We start from the raw sequence: 14,424 nt of genomic DNA, 5'->3' as shown, positions 1-14,424 counted from the left end.
AATTTATTCCAATGCTGTCTTTCATGTTAAAAAGAGCAGACGTGAATTTTAAACGAGTTAATTTCTTTATTTTTCATCTACTATTTTTTTTTTAGATTTTTGTATGGAAGAAATGATCAAAACTTTTCACATAACCAATTTTAATTTCATGATAAAGGAGTCTGAAATCAGATGCACTGTTTTTCTCTTTTTCCTGATGCATCTGCATATTTTTCTCATTAAAGAAAAGTCTGGATTTTTACTAAAAAAATCAGCATGTGTATGACAGAAAAAAAAAAAGATGAAGAAAATAAAGGGAAACTGTAGTTATAGACACTGTGTACTGAGAGAACTTGCACTGGAACTAATAAAGATAATCAACTCATGCACTAAGGTGTTATTAAGGAGACTGTTATGGGATGCACCTGCCTGAGAACTGTATTCTGTGTTTCAGCTTCATGAACATATTATTTTCTTTGGCTCATAATGGTTAGAGTCAAGCACAAGTGGTGGCTCTCAAGGTACAGTTACATACAGAGTGTGAATCAATACCTTGCAATATATAGTGAGAAGAAAATGTTGAGAATTTTCAATGTAACTGTAAAATCCTGCTCCCACATTTGGCTGAGATTTCTGTCTGACACTGTGTCAAATAGGGGCAGAACATTTTTGCTGATGTTGACAATAAGAGGTACATCTTCACCTGGGTCACTTTGCTCCTGAGAGCAATTTACTGTATCATCACTTATTATTCTTTATTATGAACGTTATGAAATATTATGAACATCATGAAATATAACTTTTTATTATGGACATTATGAAATGGGTAGCTATGCTTCTGCTTAGCACAGCCAATGGAGTATTCACCTCAGAGGAAAAAAAAATTGTTACTATGTGTTACACTTTTTGTGGATATGAGATATATGTGCTTTATCTATCATGCATACATGTTCACTGAGTAGAGCCCAAATCCTACTGAGAAAAATACTGTTTAGGGAATGTTTTTCTCAAATTTAGACTTTTTCAGAATCTCTGATATGCTTATAGTGTCACAATATAGCACTTGTTTAGTATGAGATCTACTCCTGAAATATCCATATTGCATTGCAAAACTGAAGTGATAAGTAACTTTGAGCATTTTCTTGAAAATTTAGTGCACTTCACTATATTTACCCTGAATAAACAATGTCCTGAGACACTGTTTAGGCTAGTTGCCAGTAGAAAAAAAAACCCAAAACACTTATGTTGCCAGTATATAATCTAATTGAGGATACAACATTGATGTTCTGTTTGTCTTTTGTAGTGTTAATTTTTAGGAATCTGGAGGAAGCCGTATCTAGGTTTGTTTTTTTTTCCTAAATACTGCATAACCATTTCAGTGTAACATGATTTGATAATTAGGTATGCTGTTTCATAAGGCAATATCAGTTCTTAGATTTTTAGGAAAATTTTGCAGAGAAAAGCTTTCTGCAGTCAGAAAACCATAATCTGATCCTTAGCACTCTCATATTTACTTTTACATTTATGAATTTTACTGTGAGTCTTGCCAGGCAAGAGAGGGGGGGAGTAGTTCCACTTGAGAAGGTAATTAGATATGTTCTTGAGTAAAGCATAAGCATCCACTGTTCTACCAGGTGAACTACTTTGGAAAATTATTTTTTCCAATTTTTTCAGTACTGCAGTCGCATCTCAAACCACATCCCACTAATTTTAGGACGAGTTGTGCTCAAGTAAAGTGTGCAAGATGGATTGCAAATAAACATTTTTCATTTTGCTTTTTAACTCCTTATCCTTCTCTTTTAGTTGCCTAATGTGGAAATTTCCTGATTTCATTTCATTTCTGGTACGATGTCACTAAATATACGATGCTGGAGATGGAAATACCGAGGAGGTGAGAGTGTGTAAATCTGATTTCTCGCTGTCTCAGTTTGCAGAGGAATATGAGGGAGCTGAAAAGTTGGTTGCCCAGAAACCCAATGAAGCTTGATAAGGAGGCCCTGCCTGATCTGGAGGAGACAGATTGCTACACAGCACCCTTCAGCCGAGCACGCATCCACCAGTAAGTGCTGGAGCTGGAAAGGCAGCGCCAGAGACCTCAAGGATTTTCTGTTTTCTCATTTCTGCCAGAGAGGTAGCTGCTAACAGATGGTCACTGGCAAATACCTAAGTATCGTATTTGGTAGTTTTATGTGTTTTCTCTTAAAGCCAAAAATCTACTCTGTCTTACCTGTTATTGGATAGTCACTCGGAAGCACAGGCAGAAATTTGACTGAAAAATTATCACTGCCTCTTTGGTTTAGAAGTTTTTCAGTTTTTCTTTCCATTGCATTACAAAATGCAAATACTTGCTCAAGTTGGCTTTGCTTAATTACACATTTAACTCAGGCAAAACCTGATACAGCTATTGCTATTGGGAACACCTGGAGGCAAGCTAAAACCAGGGATGATTTTTTTTTTAAGCTAAAATCAGGGATGATTATTTTTTAAGCTAAAACCAGGGATGATTTTTTTTTAAGCTAAAACCAGGGATGATTTTTTTTTTCTGTCTTATCAGATCTGCATTTTAAAAGGACTCTTGCCTCTGAAAGTACAAATAGATGTACACCAAATATCAACTATATGTGGTCAAATCAACATGTTGACAGTGATGTAGTTAAACTGTGCCATAAATCTTTTCAGTACCCAAAAAATTAGAATTTAAAATTCTGACTGTTCCTTAGTTTTTTTCTGACTGTCCTTATTTTGTGACAGTTGTTTTAGGAGAGAAAATTTAATTTAAAGTAGAAATATGAATTAGGCTAAACAAGATTTCTTCAGTAAAGAAGTTATATTCTAGTGGACTGACTTTACCCCTGAAAGACAGAGTAATTGCATGATAGTCTCTCTTTTTTTTTTTTTTTTCAGTAATTGCCTATATTCAATGGGTCAAGCCCCTGATTTTAGTGTTTTTTTTCTCAACCAGCTTAACTGATGTAATCAACTGTTAATAGTATCACTTTTGGCACAGCTGAGCAGGCGAAAGCTCCTGCATGTTGGATTTCTGGCATCCAGAATGGAGCCATCTGTGCAAGGATGCTTTATTTGGCTCCATCCTAGGATACTCTAAGGGCAAATGGTTCTGGAGATGCTACTCAAATTTCCAGTGCATGGATTTTTATTTTTTTTTTTTTAATTAGTAGTTTTGGTGGTTCCATGCCATAGACATCTGTCATCTCATAAGTAATTTGAATTTAAGGCCACCACTGCTACTGAAGATCTTTAATTAACTATATCCAGAATAGAAATTACCTAGATAGTAGGGTATTTTAGAATTTACTTTTAGTTGTTCTGTTTTCCCGAAAATTATCTGTGATGAGGTTAACTTTATTGGACCTGCTCTAGGGATGTAAGACCTTATGTCTTATTCAGTAACCAATGAAAGTAAAGATCCAAATCACTGTAAGAAGGAAACACTTGAGCAGCTATGTTTCAACACATGTGCATTGTTTTGAATATTAAAAACCATTAATTATTTTAATAGTTTTACGATAAACAACAAAGATAGCTTCTTCAGCAATTCCACAAGGAGTAGAATCGTGCATCATGTGCTACAGAGAACTAAGTATGAAGATGGAAAATCCAAAATGGGTGAGAATGCTGTATTATTTTTCCTAACTTGAAGCTATAAAATTTTATATCTTTACTTGCCTGAAAAAATACCATTTGAGTAAAATAATTTAATTTTTTCTTTCCTTGAAATCTTTTCATTCACTCAGGATCAGAGTTGAAGCAGTGTCCCATCATTATCTTCCTGAATAACTCAGTGAAAATTGGCAATATTTTTCACCTAATTACTCATTCCTTAAAATATAGTGGAGAGGTTATTATAATTTTACTGATCAAGAGCCACAATAAAGGTAACATATACCTCAGAAAACTGACAGGGTTTTCAAGGACTGATCCTAATATTTCTGCTGCTATCCAGCAGTTCCAGTCCAGCAGAATCGATGTGAGATACACTTGACTTATTTGAGGTCTCTGTGCAAATCAGAGGCAGTTGATCTGAAGACTAAATTTGGTTTATATCAACACTCCTAATATAGTATTAGTTTTTAGAAGATCTGCCTATTAATTTTCATTTGAAATGACCAAGGGAGGGATGTATGCATGATTTCCTGTTTTTTCTGCAGGAATTAAATTAAGAATTAAATATGTAATGGCATATTAAAACCTTACGCTTATGAAAATTAAACAAATTACAGAAGGTTTTTCCTTGAGTTTCTGAAGAAAAGCAGTAGTAAGAAAAACATAGATAACAAGGATTCAAATCTAACACCTTTGCAGTTGATGATGGCAGATTTCATTATGAGATTAATTTAGCATAATTTGTATATTTGAACAGTCAAATCTGAATTCCATCACATGTTCTTATTTCTTGGGGAAGCTCTTGACTACAGGTCTGCTCTTACAGGCAACTGAATCTTTTTATTGTAACTATCAATGGTTATTTATTTTTTATTTTATATAATGTGCTGTGATAGTATAACAAATCTGGATTTGGAAAGACTAGCAACTGAACCAAAATGCAGCAGTCAGTGTGGTGCAGAACACTGCTCTGATATGAAGTTCAACTGGCTTAAATTTAAAAATACCAGGTTAGCTTTTAACCCTGCTGGGGTTTCACTGCCTCGAGGGTTGTGTGTCCATACCACTCTGTGTGTGTGTGTCAGATCATCTGGTTACCCATCAAATCTGTATCATGTGCTCTGCTGAGTACAACAGGAATGTAACTCTCTTCTCACACTCCATCTGACACAAGCACCCAATGCTGAGAGAAAAGTTGCAGGCTTTGACCCTCAGCAAGTTGCTGTAGTTTGACAGAGCCAGAAATCTGAAAGGATCAACAAGACCTGCTCAAATAATTGGTGGGATTATTGATTATTGTCATCTTTAGCAGCATCCTGATCATCTAATATTAATTTGTGTTCTCAATATGACTTGAAAGTTCACACTACTTGAAAAATGTGTATAAAATATTGATGTCAGAACTAATGCTTTTTCTTTTTTTAAGGTATTAATAGGTTACTAAATAACGGAACATATGAAGCAGCATTTCCACCACATGAGGTAACCTGGTTAATTTGATTTTTATTTCTACATTTAGATTAAAGCTTGCCCTAATGGTTTGGGATCCTACTTTAATTTTGTCCTGCAAATTTTTAATTTCTCTATGTAGTCTGTTGATACTTTTTTTATTTGTAACTCTTACTTTAATATTGACTTTTAAATTTTTTCTTACATTGTGTATTATAATAACATCCTGGAGCATTTTCTTGCTGAACTAGGATATTATAATTTCTATCTGATTTTTATGAACTGGACAATGCCTGTGGAGTTCTTAATGAGAGTATCAGTTGTTCCAAATTTTTCCAGTCACTTATATTAAATTAGTTTTGCTTACCATGTACATAATGTTTTGTTTTTCTAATAGCTTGGGCATTTGATCACAGTTAGGGAGACCACTTAATTATTTCCCATTTAGTCTTTCCCAAACAGTTCTGGATAATTTCTACTTGACAATATCTTTTTTAGTAGGTTAGAGTCTACTGAAGACTGTAAACCTATGAAGTAAAAAAAAAAAACAAACTCGTGTATGACTTAGGAGGCTTTTCAGACAATCTTTTGGTATTGAAAAGAAAGCCACACATCTTCAGTCATTTGAAATGCTCTCAGGGGTGTGGTAATTGCAGCTCTGAACTCTATGGTTTGGGCTCAATGTCGTGACTTGGTCTCATGTTTCGAAGGACTGGGTATTGCAAATGGCTGAGAGTAATTTTTTTTAATATGCTATTAATAATTAAATACTGGGAATATAGAGGAGGAGTATTTTAGATAAATAATTTAACATCATTGTTAACGCTTCAGCTGTGTGCTACTGACTTCAGGGAGAAACTGGCTCTACTACTAGAAAAGCCTGTGAAGCTTTCTCTGGCATCAAAGCTATGCTGTCATATCCATTTTATATGTTCCTCTTTTTTAGCATAAGCTACTGTCTCCACATTTCAGTTAAGGTTAATGAAGTCATATTTTTAAGCTACTTTTATCTTAATTGCTGCCTGACTTGATGCTAGGGACTAGTGGTTAAACATTCAATTTTTTAATTTTTTTTTTTAATTTTTTTTCTTTGCTACATGAGCAAATAAGAGTGAAAATTCAATCCCAGTGGGAATGCTGAGACTTGAACTCTATTATGGATAAACAGGGCAGAAAGAAGCAGGGAAAAAAATATTTTAAATCATGCAACACTGAGTAATGCTGTATGCATTGCAGTCATTCAGCCAGCTGACTGTGAGAATAAGTTAATGCTCTGTTCCTAGGTGTTCCTAGATGTTGCAAAGGTCACACTCAGAGTTGACATCTTTGGTATGCTGTTTTGCTGACTGTAAGGAGAAAGGAGTAAACTTGGACTCTTTGCTATGTTTAGCTTTGTTTTTAACTCATTCTTGAGCCAGAGGATCAGCAGATTGCAACAAGTAAATGGCGTTCTTTGAATCGTGGGGAATGCTCAAGGTTTCAAATAAATGATAAAATTCTAAATGGCTAAATTAGATGGATCTACCAGGGTCAAGAATCTGTCTGATCACTAACTCTAAACTACTGCTCTGGGGAGCTTCCTCACAACAAATGACTTGGCTCACTTCCAGTTAATTGATCGAATATTTTCTTTACCATAGCCAAGTGGTGGGGGTTTTTGGGGAGAAAAAGTTCAACTAAGGGAAATATCCTGCTTCAGCATTGGAGCAAAATTACACATACAAGAGACTCTGCTCAGCATTGTTCTAGCAAATCTGTGTGTTACCTTTTGACTGCCAAGCATGAGGCTATTATTTTAGTCTGTCATGTGGTCTGTAAATGTCAGACATGGCCTGGGAAGGACTCCTTTTGGTTCAGGCTGACTCTGTGTTCTGCTTTTAATGCCTCAAGAGTCCTATGTAGCTTCAAAATGTTGCCAATCCTGTTGTTTCCATCATCTTAGAAAATGTGTACCACACAAAGACTAAATTTTTTATATGCTTTCAAACGGTAGTGAATTAAAGTCATAGAAAATGTCTAGGAGAAGAGAACTGAGCTGACGTACCAGAAGTGTCTAAAATTTTGTAGAAGAGACAAAAAAAGACACCACAAACATCTCTTGAAAATTTTTCAAAAATTGAAATAGGTGAAAGGATACAAACAGGCATATAATAGTGAAATAGAAGCAATGTACTTGAAGTCATATAAAGAGCTGAGTACTTCTTTATAGTCTTGTATTAATATGTTTCTGTCATTAATTATTAGAGAAACTGGCCATTTCAGAAGCATATGTAACCCTGTCTCTTCTGTCAGGCTTATATTAGCTCCAGGTGACATATCTCAGAAGTGTCCAGAATAAGAGACATATGCATTAAGGAATATTTCTATTAAAATTATATTCAAAAATACCTAAGAAACTTGTATATTTTTTCCATAGTGCCTAGTAATGTACTTATATTTCTTTGTGTTTTTTTCAGGGAAGCCACAAAAGCAGACATCCCATCAAAACACACGGAGCACAGAATCACAGACACCTCTTGTATGAACGTTGGGCACGGTGGGGAATGTGGTACAAATACCAACCTCTTGATTTAATCAGGTATTAGTACTTTGAAGAGTTTCTGTGATACAAACAACCTGGCAACAGTGTGCTAACTATACTCCTAAATTCCTGGTGCTTTCCTATAACATTTGGATCTTATCAGATAAGACCGGGATTCTCTAAATTGCTTCTTTTGGGTGGTCTTTTGTGTAGGGCTGTTTATTTCAAATGAGTCTGCATAAAAGACATGTAGTTCCAACTGCTCCAGCGTTTGCAGTGTGAAACTTAAAATGCAAACCTGGGATGTGGTCTGCTGATCAGAGACACTTACCTGTCATGAGAGCACCTCTGAGAGCAGACTCTTATCCACGTGGACAGTCCATGTTACCAGATGCAGTGAACTTAAAATATGACTCAATTGTAACCTTTCCATATGGGCTTAAATAAACTCTTGTTTATATGTCTTAGAATTAATGTAATAGGTTACCAAATGTAAAGTAGAGAAATATGTATAATTGAAGTGTAATAATGGTGATACTTGAGTTTCATGCTTTCCTCCTCTGACATTGAATACTAATAACTTATTTTCTCTGCTGTCAGTTTTTATTCCTGATCTGACAGTCAGAACAAGTCATCCATGGAGCTAAGCATGTGCCATGGGACAATTCTGTGCTGTATCATCCTTGATTGACTTTCTGATCACTGCTACTTCATCTGTTCTAGCAACTGATACTCAAGTTTTGAAGAATTAAGGCTCAGTCTTCAGCTTGTGTTTTCAGACCATTGTCCTCACTAGTATTAGTTTGAAATATGTCATATTACATGATTATCTATCATAAATGCCTTTTATAAGGTCACACCAACTTACTTTATTCCTTTCCAGAACTTCTTGTGTCTGTGTACATCTCTCTCTCTCTCTCTCTCCCCCCCTCTCTTCCCTCACTCTTAATTAAAAGTTGATACTAGTACCTCTACTTAGCAATTGCAAGGACATGCAAATTACAGAGGCACTTCAGTTATATCCTTGTATGCCCTCATAAGTCTGCAATTGATGTCACTAGAATGTTATTATAGCCTGATAAAAGAAGGCCACCTTTTGGTAATCTGACAATTTTGCCATGAACTTGTGGTGGTAGTTCCTTGTTAGAATTATTCTGCTACTGTGATAATAGAGATAGATAGAAGTCACCATAAGTTTTCACTTTAAACAATGTATATGTTTCCTTTTCATGTAGGCGATATTTTGGTGAAAAAATTGGCCTGTATTTTGCCTGGCTGGGATGGTATACTGGAATGCTTATTCCTGCTGCTCTGGTTGGGCTCTTTGTTTTCCTCTATGGATTATTTACAATGGATTCCAGCCAAGTAAGGTAAAATCCTATTTAATAACATGTAATAGCCTGTTGAAAATTAACAACGTGGCACAACCGAGATTGTTATACTTTTAAATGTTTTCCAGATATGGTAATCATGTAAAAATAACCAAATAGAATATTATGCACTTGAGTCAAATGGATATACTTTGCATATCTGTTTTGCATCAAGCTGGATGCATACCATTGACAGCAACTGTTCTTACTACTGCATCCACAGTGAATCCTTCTGTCTGTAAGGAAAAACAGACCAACTTGTCTTTAAGGACCAGTTCTGCTGTTATAAGATACTGCAATAGTTGTTGATCTAATTGAAGGGTGAAAACCAAGACATATTCCCTGTTTTTCTCCATCTTGCCTATAACTTCAGGCTGTAGTGCAGTTGCTAAACTTCAACTTCCTTTTGCCTGTGCCTTTTTTTTTGTCTCCCTGCATTAAGAGTGGCAAACTTGGAGTCTTTGTCTTATCTTTGTCAATGTAACTTGAAGCCAGGAGACTCAGCTTGAGGGAGGTTACAACCACATGAAATGAACCAAGTTTTCAAGTTTCCCACTGTTGTGATTTTGCTCTGAGAAGGGTTTGTGTCAATTTAGAAGCTGTGATGAGCATGCTTAAGTTAAGGGCTGACTGTACTTTTAGGGACTGTTTCAGAGGATGCACCCTCATTACAAAGTTTTCAATTAGATGTTATCAGACACATCACTGTCAGTCCTCTTACAATTGCCACTGTTCCTCCAAGCAGTTTGGGAGCTTAGGCTGTAAGTATACTTGGAGTCAGATTGCACAGAAAGTGTTGTTTCTTGGCCTTTGAGCAAGGCTATATTAAGTTTTCTTTATGGAATTTTCTTTAACTTGTATTTCACTTTCACAGTGAGTTATATTCTATGGTGTTGCAATGCATGCCTTTTTTTAGTCTTGCTTTTTACAGCAAACTCATGAGAAACTGTCCAAATTCAAACCGCATTAAATGCAGTTAAATGCAATAAATGTATCAGACAGGAGACTACGCTATCTTTAAGATATTGTTCTCTGTATTAGAATTGTTTGTCACCATAAATGTCTGCAAAATACAATGGATATGAAATCAAGGATCAGCCTGTTCTTAGAGCACAGGGACTAGAGCTGTTGAACTGAAAATCTTGTATTTTTTGCATGTACAGTGGCAGTTTCAATAAAGGGGGAACAAGGGGCCATAATCTATTGTCAAGGTATAACTTAATATTTCAGGCACTCTTTGGGGAAGAGAAAGGTGTGGCATTGACAACTCCCCAAGAAAAAGAACAAAAGTTCTAATAACTTCATTCTTTGAAACTATAAGCTATTGTATGCTTGCATATCATAGAATATCCTGAATTGGAAGGGACCCACAAGGATCATCAAAGTCCAACTCCTGGCTCGGGTATCACACCACGTGCCTGAGAGCATTGTCCAAATGCTTCTTCAACTCTGTTAGGCTTGGTGCTGTGACCACTTCCCTGTTCCAGAGCCCAACCACACTCTGATTGAAGAACCTTTTTCTAATATCCAACCTAAACCTCCCCTGACACAACTTCAGGCCATTGCCTCTGGTCCTGTCACTGGTCATCAGAGAGAAGAGGGAGCTGTAGACTGCTATGAGGTCTCCCCTCAGTCTCCTCTTCTCCAGGCTGAACAAGCCAAGTAACCTCAGCCACTTATGGCTTCCCCTCTAGGCCCTTCACCATCTTTGTAGCACTCCTTTAGACTCTCTCTAATAGCTTTTTATCTTTCTTATATTGTGGCACCCAAAACTGCACACTGTACTCAAGGTGAGGATGCAGCAGCACAGAGCAGAGCAGGACAGTCACCTCCTGTTTGTCGTACACTTCTCCCAAGAACACGTGAACATGCAACTCCTGTTAAGTTCTTTTACCAGAGAGATGCAGTTGTCTTCCTTGCTGAAGGTTGCAGGATATAAATCCCGTGAGCACAGAGATAGGCTGTCTTCCAGTGTTTCCTGCCCTCAATTTTTTCCCTTTGCTGCTGCTGAGTAGCTGCAGACAGAACACACAGACCTGAGTTTGTCCCCGTGGGGGCTGGTTGTATTGGGTCCCATCCTGAGGTACCTCAGTGTCATGCTGTGCTATATAGAGTGTCAGGGAGCCCATCAGGGTCTCCAGGCTCTATTCCAGAAACAAGAGACTGAAAGTCAGGCAATCCACCATATAAGCCCTAAATACCTACAAGGAGAGGTGAGTATGTATTTGTTATAGCTATCATTAGCCAGAATTCATTTCAAAATACTATCGGAGGGTGGGTTTTTGCAGAAGGCCTAGCTGTGTGCTCTGTGTCAGCCCCACACCTGTAATCTGGATGTGTTAATTCTGGGCAGAAGGTCCTCTCTGCATTTGATCATGTGAATCTCTGCAGTTGTTTAGTTGGGACACAATGCTGTCACATCAGGGCATTGCTCTGAGCAGATTAGTAAGAACAGCTGTGAAATGTGGATTCAAGAACAGATTTTAACTAACTCAAGCTGATTATGCCTGGTCTGATAAAATGTGTGTAGATGTTTTCTGTACCACCTTGTGTGCTTAGGCAATTCAAAAGGCCACTGATAACAGATGCTACTCCTTGCCATGTTTGTTTACTTAGCCTGGAAGGGTGATAGTGAGGATTAGAGAGAAACCTCCTACCTAGAGCAGACAGGAGACATGCAGAGACAGACTGCATACCTCTTCTTATTCTTGCCAGAGTCTGGGACTGTGAGATTATTTATCTAGTGTTTCTGCAGTCATTTAAAGAAAACTTCTAGCTAAGCAACTTGTAAGAGTTTTAAAATCTATCACTTGATTTTAAGCACTGCAGCTACTGCACTGTGCAAGTGCAGTGTTCAGCAGTGATCAGGAAGAAACAGAGTTGGGTACAATATTCTGAAAAATCCAGGCACAGGAAACCCAGTGGCAATTAAGAATTTAAAAGTAGTGCTAGGGCATTATGGCAACGTCAGAACTGGCACATTGCCCCAGATTCAGTATTATTTGGTGAACACTATTTCGTGTGAAACAGGTTTATTACACCAGTTATGTGGAATCTGTGGACATTAGGAAGCGGTGATTTAGAGTGTGATAAATTCTGTCAAAAAGCCCAGTTTATTTGTCTTGTGTACCAAAAAAATCTGAATTTAGCAACTGATCAAATAATTTCTGCAGGATGATTTCCTCAGTGATGTTCCTTCCGCTCAGATGCAGGGAGCTGCCATCAACCCCCCTCTAGTGGCTTCAGGCAGGAAACAATCGTTTCTTCTTTTTCCAAACATCCAGCACAGTTTCAACAGAGAAGGGATAAGCAAATAAACAAGTATATATTGCCACAGAACTGAACATTGCTTGGCATGCTAGCCATAAGTTTTGTGGATCAATAATTCGAGGATGATGCAGAATATTGTCACACCTAAGATCTAGTTTGTTTGCGCAGTGTTACTGAAATGTTCTCTGTCTTGCATGAATTTCAAATCAAGCTTAGTAATACTGTGTTTGCCATAAGCCAGCACTGAAGTCCTCTAGGGTACTGAGAATACATTGTTGGCAGCTCATTGCAGGATACCATTATGAGAAGAAGGTAACCAAGAGAAATATCCAGAGAATCTCTGTTGAAGAAACTCCATAGTAGCTTCCAGGATATTTGGATTGTGTTCATAGGACTCAGACATGCAGGAACAAAAATGCAGAACATGAAATTGTATTTGTTGTTTCATACCCTTTTAAATAGATTTTGATCCAGGTGTCCTCCCTGAGCTGAACTGGAGGGAATGCAAAGTGGTTGTCAAATGGAAGGGCTTAAATAGCCCTATAGCACTCCCTTTATTTGGGTTCTCTCAACAAATTATGTGCCATATCTATTACCTGTCTTTATTCCAAGTTGCACGTCAAGTCGATTAGTCCATATAAAAATGGATCTGATGGTTTTAAAGAGTTTGGTTTTGATGTGTTTATAGATATTAATTTTCGCTGTTGTAAATTGTCCCTTTATTGTCAGTCAAACAGAAACGCCAGGCATGAACGCAGCATAGCTTGAGCTGTCTTTGCTCCATGTGCTGCAGTCAGATTTCAGATATGTAGGTGAGAACAGTACAAAGCAGCTCATTTTCCTCTGTTATACTGAAGATTTTGAGTTGCAATTGAATAACGATTAACATAGCACCTGTCACAGACACTTGCAAAACAAATGTTATTGCCTTTGCAGAGTAGTATGAGAGCATATGACCTATCACTGTCAGTATAATTTTGTGAAACTTCTTGTGCTATTAAAAACAAATCAACATTTTAACTCGAGATATATAATACAGCAAATGTAACATTTATCATCTGAATTTAAATTCAAAGTACAGTACATTTTGGCCTTATATCTGACAACAGTTTGCATTATTGCCAAACCATTATAGCATGTGATTAAAATGTGATTTTTCTGTGCAAATTAGTAGGGATTTTGTACTGCTACTGCCCTGGTGCGTCATAGGATCAGTTCAGGCATGTCATCATTGCTGAAGGATAGGGAAGGGCAATAGCTGAGGTTCTCTCTCAGTTCAGGAAGGATACTGAGGTGCTGGAGCAGGTCCAGAGAAGAGCAATGAGGCTGGGGAAGGGACTTGAGCACAAGTCCTGTGAGGAGAGGCTGAGGGAGCTGGGGCTGTTCAGCCTGGAGAAGAGGAGGCTCAGGGGAGACCTCATCACTCTCTACAACTCCCTGACAGGAGGTTGTAGCCAGGTGGGGGTTGGTCTCTTCTCCCAGGAACCAGCAGTGGGACAAGAGGGCTCAGTCTTAAGCTGTGCCAGGGGAGGTTTAGGTTGGATATTAGGAAGAAATTTTTGACAGAGAGAGTGATCAGATCCTGGAATGGGCTGCCCAGGGAAGTGGAGGTTTCCCTGGAGGTTTTTAAGATGAGACTGGATGTGGCATCAGTGCCATGGTCTGGGAACCACGGTGGGGTTGGATCAAGGGTTGGACTTGATGATCTCGGAGGTCTTTTCCAATCTGGTCGATTCTATGATTCTGTGATTATTTGGGAAGCTTACTCACTGCAGTTAAAATTTCCTTTAAAATTCATTTTTGCACTTCTGTTAGTTCTGTTATGCCTTTTTCAAGAAAATTAGTTATGTACTGTGCTTTGAATATGAATGGTCTTAGTGAAGATAGTGACTTCATCTTCCTGAATCTTAGGATTCTTAAACATCAGAATGTGGCTTGAAGATAGTGATCCCCAAAATAGGATATTAAAGTGTGTTTTTTTTTATTAGTCCTATGCATAAGTTCTTTTGTAGAAAATAAAAATGCAAATACTTGAAATACTACTGCCAGAAATCCTGTCAGTGGGTTTTTACATGTGACTGACTGATCTAAGTGTGTATATCATCATCCTGTGGAACAGACCTTCAGCTGATATGACTGGGATAATTTGGTTGAAATCAATGTAGTTATACCAGTGATGTTCATCCTCTCAGTGTTTAGTATCTTCTACAT

General features: G+C 37.4%; 1 protein-coding gene across 3 annotated transcripts in view; it reads left to right on the top strand.

The window, feature by feature from the left end:
• ANO3 (anoctamin 3) overlaps window positions 1-14,424 on the top strand; it is a 121,645-nt gene that overhangs the window by 72,453 nt on the left and 34,768 nt on the right. For all 3 annotated transcript variants that reach the window (XM_018081837.1, XM_018081835.1, XM_018081836.1), the window contains 5 exons: window positions 1,907-2,038; window positions 3,500-3,606; window positions 5,030-5,085; window positions 7,509-7,630; window positions 8,809-8,943. In XM_018081837.1, the coding sequence (XP_017937326.1) occupies window positions 1,907-2,038; window positions 3,500-3,606; window positions 5,030-5,085; window positions 7,509-7,630; window positions 8,809-8,943 (552 nt within the window). The remainder of the gene's footprint in view (window positions 1-1,906; window positions 2,039-3,499; window positions 3,607-5,029; window positions 5,086-7,508; window positions 7,631-8,808; window positions 8,944-14,424) is intronic.

This window comes from Manacus vitellinus, unplaced genomic scaffold (assembly GCF_001715985.3).
Source record: "Manacus vitellinus isolate BGI_N305 unplaced genomic scaffold, ASM171598v3 scaffold_57_pilon, whole genome shotgun sequence".
NCBI lineage: Eukaryota > Metazoa > Chordata > Aves > Passeriformes > Pipridae > Manacus > Manacus vitellinus.
Note: the sequence above shows the minus strand (reverse complement) of the source record. Positions and strands in the feature narration are given on the sequence as shown.